The sequence below is a fragment of the Rhincodon typus genome, chromosome 1 (assembly GCF_021869965.1).
Source record: "Rhincodon typus isolate 14 chromosome 1, sRhiTyp1.1, whole genome shotgun sequence".
Lineage (NCBI taxonomy): Eukaryota > Metazoa > Chordata > Chondrichthyes > Orectolobiformes > Rhincodontidae > Rhincodon > Rhincodon typus.
The window spans coordinates 30,861,942-30,876,377 of record NC_063332.1 but is presented as its reverse complement, the minus strand read 5'-3'; the positions used below and the strand labels follow the sequence as shown (position 1 = coordinate 30,876,377).

General features: G+C 40.1%; 1 protein-coding gene across 1 annotated transcript in view; it reads left to right on the top strand.

Annotated features, from left to right (window-relative positions):
* The window catches only part of LOC109922538 (RNA-binding E3 ubiquitin-protein ligase MEX3C), a 48,215-nt gene extending 34,727 nt beyond the window's left edge, over positions 1 to 13,488 (top strand). The window contains exon 2 of the mRNA XM_048604057.1: positions 6,911 to 13,488. Coding sequence (XP_048460014.1) covers positions 6,911 to 8,169 — 1,259 coding nt within the window. The 3' untranslated portion in view covers positions 8,170 to 13,488. The remainder of the gene's footprint in view (positions 1 to 6,910) is intronic.
* Positions 13,489 to 14,436: the final 948 nt, after the last annotated feature.

Here is a 14,436-nt window from a genome sequence, read left to right as displayed (position 1 = left end):
TGCAGACTAAGCAGTAAAACTTTTTTTTTGAATTTTAATATTTATTTGTCAACTTTATATCCTAACTTCATGTCACCTGTAACTTGTACAGCATCCAATCTATACTATAGAAATTTAATGTGTGATATATAGTTGTGCTTGAATTGGGTAATTAAAAATCCCTGACAGATATAATCCAGATGGTCTGGAGGTGGACATTTTTCTCTAATCATCCTATTGCACACCTTTTGGAGCAAGTGGAGCTTCAACGTGGGTCTCCTAGTCCAGAGGCATTGTACTTATAAGAGCTATAGCTCCTAAACTCTGCACTATTTAAATATTTTATGCATGTGTCATTAAGGGAAATACTATTTGTGTAAATGTGAAAGAACCACAAATTATTTAAGTATAGGAATTCAAAGAACTGAAAGTTGATCAATATAAATCTGCTGTCCTACTTTGACTTCCTCTATTTTGGAGATTCCATGTTAATGAGTGCTTGAGGTGGAAGATTCCTTAGTGAAGTATGAATGACAGGTCCTATTGTTCAAAAGACTTTGGAAGGTGACAGCCCCATCATTAGTATAACTGTTTCAGCACCTGCAAGTGGATCAACATTGACCCAAATGCTGTAATGATATAAAACAAAGAACTACAGGTGCTGGACATCTGAAACAAAAACAGCTGGAGAAACTCCAGTCTGGCAACACACATGGGTAGAACCGAGTTAATGCTTTGAGTCCGGTGACTCTTCACAACTAGAAAATGCTACAGCTTGATCACCTAACACAGCTATGTTTTTGACAAACATTGAGTTGTTGCTCTGTTAAACATTTTTTGTGTAATGCTCTATTTTATTGAACGCTGTAATGAATTGCAATACAGTAGTAAGATGGGGAGTTGAAATACCATTTGCCCACATGGATCTTAACTTGTCCTGAAACCAGTAAGGAGATGGTAAATGGAGATTAATGGTGCCTGGGTCAAAAATGCTCAGGGCTACACAAAGGAAAATGTGGAGCACAGATGACTCTTGCCTACATTATTTAAAAGGGAAAGTGAATTTAGATATCTGTGGCAGGGAAGGCAGTGTTAAAATTAGTCATTTGAGCACAGCTGTTGCAGATCCAGTTAGCTCTTTGATTTGCGTTTCCTGCCCTTCATCCAACTATTGTTGAAGGAACATTCCAACTGATCATAACTTCCAGGTTTCCAGCATCTACTGTAACTTGCTTTAATTACAACAACTGGTCCAAATTAAGATCTGCCTTAAAACTGGATGTATATTCAGTACTGCAAGATCTGATGTAAAAGTGGAATGTTTCCTCGCTGAAGAGAAAACCCCCATTTAAAACATGCCTCAGATTGAACATAAGCTGCTAATGATGAGAAATATGTTTTAAGATGAACAATCAATAGCTCAATACTAGAAGCCACTATATAGAAATATAGCTTTTATAATGTCCCTAAAAATTCAGATCAATCTTTTTTAAAAAAAAAAGTTTCATTTTGTAGTGGTGAAACACTTCATTCTTAATTCCTTTTAATTCTCCAAAGTAAAGCAATGTGTTAAGAAAAGGACTTACCATTGTGCTGTATTCTGGAGGTAAATCGAAGACATGCTACCTAGGAGATATGGTTGGGCAGCATTCTAAGAAACCCATCCTTTGTTTAAGGACACTTGTACATTTCCTTTATTGATTCCGAAAGAATGCTAGAGTCTGTATACAAAATACCCCCTCCTCCTCAGACTTTTTTTTCTTTCCCCTCCCTTTAAAACATGAATGATTTGGGTACTGACTTTTTGAAATTTGAAGCTACAATCTTGGTCTTGCTGAATATATCTCCTTGATATAAGAGGTTGTCAGTACAAGGTAGCAACATGACTATCAAGGTCAGGAAAATGGCAAACAATCCAGATTTGCTAGTGTTAGCACTTTGCTACGACAAAGCCTTCTTCTCAGGTATGTTTCTCCAGTGACAGCATAGCAAATGTGAAGAGATAACAGCTGCATTAATGAAAACTATTTAATACCTCATTCATAAGTGGTGACTATCACTTCCTGACATCGACTTTTCAGAGCAAACAGCAAAATGACAGTTAAACTGGAGGGTATGACTAATATATCACAGGAAGTTGCAAATACTCTCCACGCAATAGAAATTTAAAACTGCTTTAAATGATTTCCAGAACAGGTGTTTTGGAAACAGTTGTCCTATTCTGTTAGTGAACTGTACAGGAAACAGCTTGCACCTCTGGGAAAAGTGTACAATGCAGTGTCAGCAACGTTGTATTTATGACATCCCTGAGGTTTGTCATACTTCCATTGTCATTAGTACTTTGCTGTATATGTTGGCCTTCCACCAACTTGTTCACAGCATACGTAATAGCTGCAGTAGAAATAACAAGAGTACTAGGGTCAGTTGTGATCATTATGTATAGAAGCAGAGATAAGTCATTCAGCCCATTTTGTCTACCAGAGTATACCTTTTTACTTTTGACAAGGGGACCTGAATTGCCCAATTGTGGTCTGACCAGTGTATTATATAGTTTTAGCAAGATAATCCTGTTTATATACTCCAATTTAGGATTGGGGTGTTGCGAGGGAATACTTTTAAAGGAAGTTTGAGCTAGGAAGGGAAGGGAGGGTATTGCAGTTAGAAAAGCAGCTCTGAGGAAGATTCACCGGACCCAAAATGTTAACTCTACTTTCTCTTCACAGATGCTGCCTGTCCTGAGTTTTTCTAGCAGTTTGATTGACAGCATTGGTCTGTAGTCATGTGTACTAAAACACAGTGAAAAGCCCAGTCCGTGAGTGGTACAGCCAGACCACAGCAAGCAGAGGATGTACATATCAAAAAGCCTTAAACTTCAAGGCATACAGCTTACATTATTTGAGGCTAGAGTCCATTCAACAGTCTGATAACAGCTGGAAAGAAGCTGTTCCTGAACCTGTGTGTGTGTACGTGTGTACACACAAGCTTCTGTATCTTCTGCCTGATGTAAGAGGTTGTAGGAGATCATCAACAGGGTGCAATGTGTCTTTTGGCTGCCTTTCCACAACAGCAAGCTATGTAAATGGAATTCATGAATGGAAGATTGGCTTCCATGATGGTCTGGGCTGTGCACACCACCTTCTGTAGTTTCTTACGGTCCTGGGCAGAGCAGTTGCCATACCGGGCTGTTATGCACCCAGACAATATGCTTTCAATGGTGCATCTGTAGAAGTTGGTCAGAGACCTTCTGGACAAGCCCAATTTCCTGAGCTGCCTGAGGAAGGAGACACATTGTGCCGCCTTGTCCGTTGTATTTACATGGGGAGTCCTGGACAGGTGGTCAGTTATCACGACTCCAAGGAACTTTCTGCTGTTCACTCTCTCAACCGTGTGGATGGGGATGTGTTCTCTTCCTTTTTTTCAGAACTCTACGATCAGTTCTTTAGTTTTGCTGTTGTTGAGAGACAGACTGTTTCCATTGCACTACGTCACCAAGGCCTCTATCTCCCTTCTGTATTTTGACTTGTCATTAGATATGCATCCCACTATGGTGGTGTTATCAGCAAAGTTGTAGATGGCGTTCGTTCGGAACTTGACAACACAGTCGTAGGTGTACAAGAATATAGTGGGGGCTTGGGGTGGGGTGGGGGGGCTGCGGATCCAGTGTTGTATTACTGGGGAGCAGGGGTAGTCACCTATCTTCACAAATTGCGGCCTATGGGTCAAAGCTGAGGATCCAGTTGCAGAGGGCAGAGCTGAGACCAAGGTCATGCAGTTTTTAGATCAGCCTGGAGGGGATAATGGTGTTAAAGGTAGTCAACAAGCAGGAGTCTGACATAGGTGTCTTTGTTGTCCAGATGTTCCAGGGATGAGTGTAGGGCTAGGGCTAACTGTAGGGGATCAAGGCAGGTTGGGAGACTGGAGTTGATGTGGGCCATGACCAGCCTCTCAAAGCACTGCATGATTATTAAATCCGAGCTATTGGGTGGTAGTCATTAAGGCACACTGCATGTGTTTTCTTGGGTACAGGGATGATGGTGGCCTTCTTGACGCAGGTGGGGACTTCACCCTGTAGGAGGGGGAGGTTGAAGATGTCACTGAGTACCTCGGCCAGTTGGTCTGCACAGGATCTGCATGCTCAGCAGAAGACCCCATCCAGGCCTATCACTTGGGTTGACTCCCAGGAAGACTGATCTGACTTCTGAAACGGTGACAGAAGGGAACAGGTGTCCTGGGCTGTCAGGGCAGGTGTTGTGACACCAATGGTCATCTGCTCAACTGCATCCGCAGTTCTTTGCATATAACAGTATTGTCGCATGATCTAACATCAGAAAATTATAATTTCTGGTTGTAACATGTTTGCATTACACGGCTGTGGAATTGTCCATCAATAATTTTTTTGAAATCCATTCAACAATCCCTCAAAAACTAGGGTCCCTCTACACCAGATAAGTGAAAAGGGAAGAATTCTGTGGCCTAAGTTAGAGGCTGACTCTCGCATGAGATCATCTATTACCTCTGGAATATACTAGTTACCAAATGCTTCAAGGAGCCAAAGGTGCATGAGCTCCTTGCTCATTGGAAGGGGCAAGAGGGGTTTATGAAGACTTGGTTTGTTTTTGTTGTGGTGAATTAGGCTGATTATCTTTGCTTCCAAGATTATCTTGGAGCAGTTGATACTTTTGTTGAATGAGAGCAGGAGGTTTATATACTTGAGCCAGAGTTGCTGGTGGTTATTGCTTTCTAATCTATGCTCTTGAAAAGTTTTATGCAAGAGATGCCTAGTTGATGGGATTTTCTCAATTCTGGGGAACGGCAGTGCATCCTTTGCATGGCCAGTTTGTGAAACAATGCAATGGCCCATTAGTGGTCTGCGCCAGCAGAACTTGAACTATCAAATGTGAGAATTCTAATGACTACGATCAATGAATGATCTCATTGTGAAGGCACCCCCCAAGTACCAGCAGCCAAAATTTTTATATTTAAACCCTGCATCAGGAGAGTGGGTGCAAGACCTTCTTTAAGCACTGAAATAAAGCGAATTATGAAGCATAAAAACAGCTTGCTAAAATGAATTGACAAACTAGGTTGCAGTGGCAGGCACTTAGAGGACATTATTCTGAAAACAAATAGATGCTGTTTGACAAAGAGTTGGCAGTTCTGATGATTGAACAGAGTATTAATTTTTTTAAATGACCAAACAATACGGAAAATAAAAGAAAAATCTAGCTAGATATATGAAAATAAGAATTTCTATAAATTTAGAGTTAACAAAATGGGTGTTTATCTTAGAATTTCTGACTGGATAATTGATAATGGAAAAAATAAGCATATGGCAGATGAATTCAACATAATTTTATCAGAGTTCATTAGAGGATACTAGTAAAATCCCAGAAACAGCAATTATTCAGAAAATTGGTGGAATACAGGAACTCTGGACAATCACGATCACCAGAGGAGTGGTAAAATCAAAGATCTGTACAGGAGACACCCTTTGGCACATCTGCACTTAGAGGGGATTTGCTGAAAATAATTTTCAGCCACAGGGTGACGGGAATGTGGAATGCACATCCTCCCAGGCAGTGTATTCCAGATTCTCACCATCCTCTGGGTGAAAACAATTGTCTTCAAGTTGCCTCTCTACCTTCTACCACTTGCCTTTTTTAAATTATGCCCTCTTTGTTATTGACCCTTCATTTAAATGGAGGAGCTACTTGCTATCCACCCTGTCCATGCCCCTTATCTTCCACACATTAATCAGATCTCCCTCTACCCTCGTCCTTCTCTCCTAAAGAAAACAACTAGAGCTTCTCCAACTACTCCCTCTGATAGAGCCATGCTGACCGACCCTGCTCAAAACTTGCCTGTCAAGTGGAAATTATTTCTCTACTTCAGAATTTTCTCCAATAGTTTCCCTACCACTGATGTGAAACGTATTGGTCTATAATTCCCTGCTTAATCTTTAACACCCATGTTGAAAAGTAGAAACACATTACCTGTACACGAGTCCTTTGGCACCTCCCCTCTGGTCAGAGAGGAATTAGAGCAGTTGGGTCAGATCCCCTGTAATTTCTTACCCCATCACCCATAGCACCGAGGGGTACAACCCATCTGGGGATTTGCCCATTTTTAAGCCTGCCAAAACCTCCAGTACCACCTCACTCCTTGTGTCAAACTGCTCAAGAACCTCACAATTCCTCTTCTTTGGGTATTTTCCTAATCAGCCTGTTCAGAGATGTTATTACACACCTCTGGAGCACATGGGACTTGAACCCAGGTCTCTTGGTTCAGAAGTAGGGGCACTGCCACTGTGCCAAGAGCACCTTTCTTCATGTTTTTAAATCGACCTGTTCTGATGTGTTATAACAGTGCTGTGGGTTAAGTGGGAGTTGAATCTAGACCACCTGGCTGAGAGGACACTACCACTATACCACAAGCTTCTGTACCTATAGATATTTTCATAATCAACCTGCTCAGAGTTAGGGATGCAACCATTGCACTACAAGAACCCGGTTCTGTACCTATATTATTTATTTAATTTCTAATCAACCTGTTCAGAGTTATCATTTGTAGGTTATAGCCCTACGTTTATTTTTTTTAAATTCCTTTATCTCTTCCCCATGATTCTTCTGCCACTCACTTGCACTATCCAAGTGAAGTGATTAAATTTGGATGTGCTAATTGTGCAATCAGTGTCCTTTAATGGGAATGGGCTGCAATTGTTTGTGCATAAATTTCTCCTTGGACTGTTATGAAGCCTTTAATCTACTTATGATTATGCGCTGTGAAATTAAAGAGAACTTTTTTTTTGGAGAAGCATATTTTGGTATGTTGCAAATGCAGACAACATTATCATATTGTATATTTAGAAGTTGTACTAACTTTTTTTTTTCCTTCGTCTTTCCACTCCCCCACCATCCTTTAATGTCTGAAGGTTGCAAAATCAAGGCCCTGCGAGCAAAAACCAACACTTACATCAAGACTCCAGTTAGAGGAGAGGAGCCTATTTTTGTCGTCACTGGGAGAAAGGAGGACGTTGCTATGGCTAAAAGAGAGATCATTTCAGCTGCAGAGCACTTCTCAATGATACGTGCATCAAGAAACAAAAACGGAGCAGTGCCTGGGACGACATCTGGTCTAGCTGGCCTCTCTGTACCTGGCACCCCAAGTCTACCTGGGCAAACCACCATTCAGGTACGAGTGCCCTACCGTGTAGTAGGTCTGGTGGTGGGGCCCAAGGGTGCCACAATTAAGCGAATTCAGCAACAAACCCATACGTATATAGTCACTCCCAGCCGTGATAAAGAGCCAGTGTTTGAAGTGACTGGCATGCCTGAAAATGTTGATAGAGCCCGGGAAGAGATAGAAGCGCACATTGCTGTTCGTACTGGCAATTATATTGAAATCAATGAAGAAAATGACTTCCATTCCAATGGCACAGATGTGAGTTTTGACAACAGTGCGTTTGATTCTGCTTGGGGGAAGATGAACTCCATTCCTCCTGCCCGCAATAGACTTCTGTCCAGCTACAGAAATGACAGCTCGAGCTCTCTTGGCAGTGGATCAACTGATTCCTACTTTGGAAGTAACCAGATGACTGACTTCAGTCCAACAAGTCCATTCAGTGCAGGTGGCTTCTGGTTTGGAGAATCATTTGCAACCATGAGTTCTGAAGATCTGGGGTTTGAATCGCCTGCCTTTGATCCCCTTCCAGCCACAACTCAGTCTGTGATCTGGTGTCCATTCGAACAAGCAAATCCTATTGGCTTTGGTAATGAATCAACAACTGGTACAATAGCCCGTGACAGCCAACCTACTACCCCACGCCTATCACCAACCTTTATAGAAAACATAGAGTTCCCCCTTGCAAGGCGGCCATGCAGTGACCCTTTGAACATGGCGAGTCAAGTTGAGCTTCCAGTATACATCTCTGCCTTCTCTAATGGTACAAGCTACTCCTCCTCTAATGGTAGCACTACTTCCGGTTCACCCACCAACTCGTCTGGCTCTGGTATGGCCCGGGGCAAACGTGATTGTGTGGTCTGCTTTGAAAGTGAAGTGATTGCAGCCCTGGTGCCGTGTGGCCACAACCATTTCTGTATGGAGTGTGCCAACCGAATCTGCGACAAGGAAGACCCAAAGTGTCCAGTGTGCAACACACCTGTTACTCAGGCCATTCGCATCTACTCTTAATGGACTATTGTTAGGGGGCGTTGTGGAGGGGTGGGGTAGAATGATTGGGCGAGGAGGGTAGAATGTATGTTGGTACTTGTCTGAAAACTTCCTAATGGTAAAATGTGACTGTTATGTAGTTGGATTCGTAGGATTAGGCTACGAGTATCCTGTAAATTTTAAAAAGTTGGTAGTACCTTTTTTCTGTTAAACTCATTTCATTTCATTGATCACAAAGCAAGATGTGTCAATTTATTTGAGGATATACATGCAGGATTTGAAAATGTACTTGACAGTGAAAGTGGCCCTTGAGCTTTTTAAGACTTTTTTAATTGTGCCACTTGCATCACTTTTTTTTGAGAGATGCGTGTTCTGGATTTTTGCCACACCTTCACCACCACCCCCCACTCCATTTGATTTACCAGTCTCTATCAAGTTAACAGATCTACCAATCTAGCAGTAGGATTCTAATGCAAATAAAATAGTTGTTTTTGTCCTTTTTTTCTTACTACTGGAAGTAGTTCATGGAAATTGTGATATCCAATAACAAGTAGTTTGACAGGTTGTTGACTTCCTTTTTCTTCTCCCCCCACCCCCTCTCATCCCTTGCCTCAATCCATGCAAAAGCACTTGGATGAGATACCAGAGGGTTGCTGGCACCATAGAACCCTATCCAGGGCTTTAAGTACAGCAGTGAAAATAGTTAAATTGGGGGTAAAATGCTTGAAATAGTGTAATGTATGTGAAACATCGAGTTTTTTGTTTAGTTTTCTGCTGGAGATTTGTAACTCTAAACTGTAACTCAATGAGTTATGAAAGGTTCACCCACTCTCTTACTCTTCCCCTCACTCCCAAATGTTTTATTACCTAACATTTTTGAAATGTTGAATAAATTGCATTTGTGGTAGTTACATTTTGCATTATGCATTTGAGAACCAAATTGAACCAGGTTTTTACAGCTGTGTGTTGTATTACTTGTCTTGTGTGTCATAATACATGCTATTTCTTTTCTAGCTTAAAGGTGACCAAGTGCAGGATGTGCAAACAAGTAATTTGCAGTGCAAAACCAAGAAATCTCATGTTAACTTTGAGACAAGGAGCACTTTTTTTTTGTTTTCAGTTCTTTAGGAGGAGGAGGTTGGAAGGGAGAGAAATGAGGAATCAACCTCTCCCTTTTGGGATCTCAATCGTCGACTAAGTAATTCGCACCCATTTGCATGGTTTGTTGGCACTCTGAGTGAGACTTCCTGTAGATTTGTGGTTCACTTCCTGTGGGGAAACTGTTACTGGAGTGATTGAAAGACTTCCATCGAGTGAGCAATTTTGAACTAACCAATGATGTGCTGCTTCCCCTCAGTTGTTGCAAAGCCCTGCTGTTAAAGGTTTCAAACTTTCAGCAACCTGACTCATTTGTCCAAGAATGACTCAGCTTCAGCTATAACTGAACTGTCTCTATACCCATAGGTAAATGCACAGTACTGCTTCATTTCACACCCTGTACACTTTACTACTGTTCTCATTATCTGTGTACCCAAGCTTATGAAGAGGCTGAGTATTTATTTCTATGGTGCAAGGTATTCGGAATCATGTTGGTGAGCCCCTCTTTAAAGGGAGCTTGATGTTCCTTACTGCTGAATCACCCAAGGCTGGCATCTAGTCAGGTGTAGAGAATCCATGTGGTAGAGTTATTAACTCAAATTCCACCACGCTTCATCTTGTAACATTGCTCAGAATTTCCTCATTCTTGCATTAAGGAAACTGCAGGAAATGTTTCTTTTTTTGGCAGTTTGTGAAAATATCTGAATCTCTCTTAAAAGTTCACAATCTTAAAAAGACCTTGTATCCATACCAAGATTTAGCCACTTGTATCTAAACTGAAATTATTACCACTGAAGGTAATTGATCTGCCAAGACAGCTGGAGTGCTGATCTCCTTGAACTGGTAGTTCTTTTGAGGGTACCTTTTTTAGGATGTAGGTAATACCAGCGATTAGAACACTCACTTGTGTTAAATTTACCTGATGTAAACTACTGCTTGCTTTAGCCGTAGTATTGCAGTGGACTTTGCTGTTGAATAGCAACTCTACTGATGAGTTAGCTGCTGAGAGGAAAAACAGTTGGTTAATTGGACCATTTCTGTGTTACTTGCAGTTTGGATGCATTGGGTTTGTTGTGTGACCTGTGGAAAACAGCATTATTTTACTTTGGATTTATTTTAGTACATAAAATGACTTGGCATGTTTATTGCCATACTTGAGTGATTCTCCAGCATTACACAATTTGCTGAAGTTCGATCTGTTCAGAGACCTATGTGCCTCATTGTTGTTATTACAGGACTAATTATGAAATCAGCCACACCCCTTCACATTTTTCAGAATTTATATATGGAGAGGAGTGCTTTCTACACAAATGGTGAATTTGGATTGGATGAAACCTGTACATCCAGTTGGTGGGGAGGGTTGGGGGGAAAGATGCACAAAAAAAGCATGTCTAGACTTGTTAGATGTTGACTAGGGATCACGTTTTAATTTGTCCTATATAGGAAAAATGAGCCTGACTGATTTACATCTGTAACAATCGGAGATCAACTTCGCTTTCTGACAGCCAGTTGTTGTATGGGCATCTGTCTGATTAGTATTAGTTGCTAAAGCCAAATTTGTGATTCATAATGGATTTCCTAGCAGCAGGACATGCAAGCTTAGTCTCTTTTTAATGTGCTCAATAATAGGTTTTGCATGTGGTATTGTGAAGTGTATGCTCAAATCAAGTTGGCAGCACAAGTAAAATGTGGAATGCATCTAATTTTGTAATTAATTGGAATGTTATTTTTCTAAATATTTCCTTGAAAATTTTGAAGTGCTACGAAACATACATGTCTAAAATTAGTATTACTACAAAATGCCCTGTACAATTTTCAGATCAGCATGGGAATGTCTTTTGCCTAGAGATTGGACAGTGCAGTTTGGAGATTCATTCATTATAGCTTTAAAACAGGCAGGCACTGGCCAAGTGGTTTATTAGAGGGAATATGCTTTCTAAGCTTTGTAGGAGCATCCTGCAGTCAAAATAGTAAATGATATAGTCTTTTATTTAAATTTTAAAAAAGTTTGTGTTCTCCATTTCTAGAGCTTTCCAGCTGCTCTATTAGAATATAGGTTTCTTAAGGTTCGCGCTACTTTTCTTTCCTTCTTCACCCTCCCAACAGAAGATCCCAGTATACTGTATATTCTCAGATAAAGTATTTTGTCAAACTTCCATGTGGGCAGATTGTCTTTATACAAGATTCCTAAAAGCTGTTGGTGGCTAGGTACATTTGAATTGTGGGTTTGCAGACTTTGAATATTTTTTTCTATCTGCATGACAAAGACTTGGACTTGGTTTCCAATCTCTGTGAAGCTCTGTGATATATGGGCCTTTACCTTACATCTTGGTCTACCAGAGAGGTAGGTGGTCAAAAGATTGTGATGACAGATTGATTTCATCCAACAGTTTGCTGGAGGGGCTGTCTTTAAACTGTGAAATGTAGGTTGGCACTATTTTTATTTTTATAATTTTCTAGATGTTTTTGCATTCCAGTTCCTGAAACAAATGAGGCTGTACCATTCTTCTGCTTCCCAAATCTCATTTTTTAATTGTGTTTTCAAGATGTTCATTCTGAGAGATTTGTTGTAAAAGGAGGTTGGAAGCTGGATATAAACTTTTTTGCTATTTCCAGCTGACAAAACTGAATTTCAAGTGAGGGGACCAAGAGAAGTGCTTACAATTTCTGGATTTAATTGATTCAAATTAGCTTGTAAATTTTAAACCTTCGGGGGAATAATGTAGCCTTCTCTCACTGATGTGGACATTGCTGGCCAGGTCAGTATTTATTGTTCATTCCTAATTAACCTAGAAGATTGTGGTAAGCTGCCACATTTGAATCACTGCGCTCCATATGGAGTTGATACATCTGCAGTGCTGTTAGGAAGGGACTCGTAGCTTACAGTTTTGTCCCAGAACAACTAATTGACTGCATCAGTTCAATGAACTTCTGTCCTTCGACCAGGCTAGTAATTTTAAATGCAATATGGATGTAATGTACCTTTGCACTTTGAGTAGGGGTTGGAATAATTTTGCAATGCAGATTATTCTGTCCACCTACCTGGAGCAAGATGCATTACAGCAAGAAGAAAATTAGGGGCAGGGATAACAAATCACTTCAATCAATTATTTGACTTGAATAAATGATCCTTTTGCGCTTAATGTAGAGGAAACAAAACCATGCGGAGGTCTAATGTCTCAGCAATTTGAGTAGTTGTGCCATACAGAGCAGCAAGATCAGTGCCTGTGTTGAGTTAACTGATTTCTGAAGTGGTGGCATTTGAGGCACTGTATTGGCATCTCCCATTTAGCTGAAAATTCAGCTGTGTTGGTGTAATTGCAGTTACGTAACACCAGATTTCTTGCCATTGAATAGCCTGCTAACATTCAGTGTTGAGGCCTGTACACGGTTGCTGGCTACTTGGATATGTTGGGAAGAAATCAGCATCTGTAAATCCAAACCTTGGCAAATAACCAATACCTTCAGATAATGGGAGGTGTGGAAATTGGCAGCAGAGGAATTGCTTAAAGGGAAGAAGACTGTCTGTCTAATAGATTTCATTTTGTGTACTGCCGTACAACAGCATTATTTCAATACAAAAATGGTTTTTGTTCTCCACTCAACAAGGGCAAGTTAACTTCTGTACTTGTAAATATAGATATATTCATCTAGTAGATATACAATTTTATTTTTATTTCCACTTGAAAAGTTACATTTCGTATTCAAAGTTTACAAAAATAAAGGTTTTTATTTCGAGATCTTTTCAGTATGAGAATTGCCTTGACGGCATCTATGATGTAATGCATAACTTCACTGCTAATTTTTGCTTGTAGACTAGTTGATGTCAGTATTAAGATTAACACTAGTTGCCATCTTGGAATAGATAATGAACGAATGTTCACCTGAGCATGTATTTTGTATCTATAAACCTTGAAATTGCATTGTACACTATAATTGACAAACCAAGGAGATAACCAGTGTGTGTACTGTTTCTATCAAAAACACAAACCGAGAATGGCAAAAACATACCAATAGAATTTAGTATTTGCTAATTTTACTACACCTCGTTTGTTATGTATATGTAGGGAAGTGATAGGGAGATGAATTCAATTTATTGAGTAAAGTTTAAAACCATATATTTTATAAAGGGCCTTTAACTTAATGTGGCCAAAGCACTGATATATATTTGCTGTAAAGAGAATTATAAGAGTTTTATTTTTCTGATATTAAAAGTTACTTAATAAAGACGGTTTCCATTAACGTTTTGTTGGGTTTTTTTATTGTGTGGTTTTCTCTTGGAATCAGTCACGCAGCTTATGTAATTATTGTTAGGTTGGCTACAACATAAGCAGAAGCTGAGGTGTGGACTGCATTTACTAAATCCTGAAAGTGCAAATTAAAAACCTGTTCATTGACTTAAACTTGTTCTACTCTTAAGTCAAATCTTCGATCTGAATGTGATCATATTAAGGTTTTATGAACTCCATTCACTTGCTTTTGCTCCATATACCTGATGCCATTACCTAACAAAAACCTTCAGTTTTATCTGGAATTTCAAAGCCCACCATACAGACATTTTGTCTTTAGGTTCCAGAAGTCTTCAATGTTCTTCCCATTTTATATAGCTGACCAGGAATCTACCTTGCCCAAAAAACCCACCGTTACCATGTGTTGTTACTACTGTCAGAGAGATCAACAGCATCTTTTGGCCCGTTCAACCCTCACCAGTCAAACACAACTGCCTCACTATTCAAATGCCAGTTTCCAACACTTTAATATACTTTGGCATCAGAAATGTACATCTAAATGCTACTTAAGTATTGAGAGTTTCTGTCTCCTCCACCTTCACAAGCACTGAGTTCAAGTTTCATAACACCCTGACCACTCTGTCCTTAAACTCTGTACCTTGATTAAGTGGTGAAAAAGGCAAATGTATTTATTAATCAGCTGTCCTGATACTTTTAAAGGATGGTATATATGCACACCAAGAACCCTCCAATCCTCAGTGCTTCCCAAGGTCCTACTATAGCATGTTCCTTTACCTTGTCCTGCTGAAGTGAATCTCCTCAATTTAACTGGTTTGAGTTCTATTTGCCACTGATCAGCTTGTCAATAAACTCCTGCAATTGAAGGCCATCTTCCTCCCCATTTAGCACCCCACCAGTTCTTGTATCCTCTGTAATCTTGTTGATCAACCTTCCATGTTCC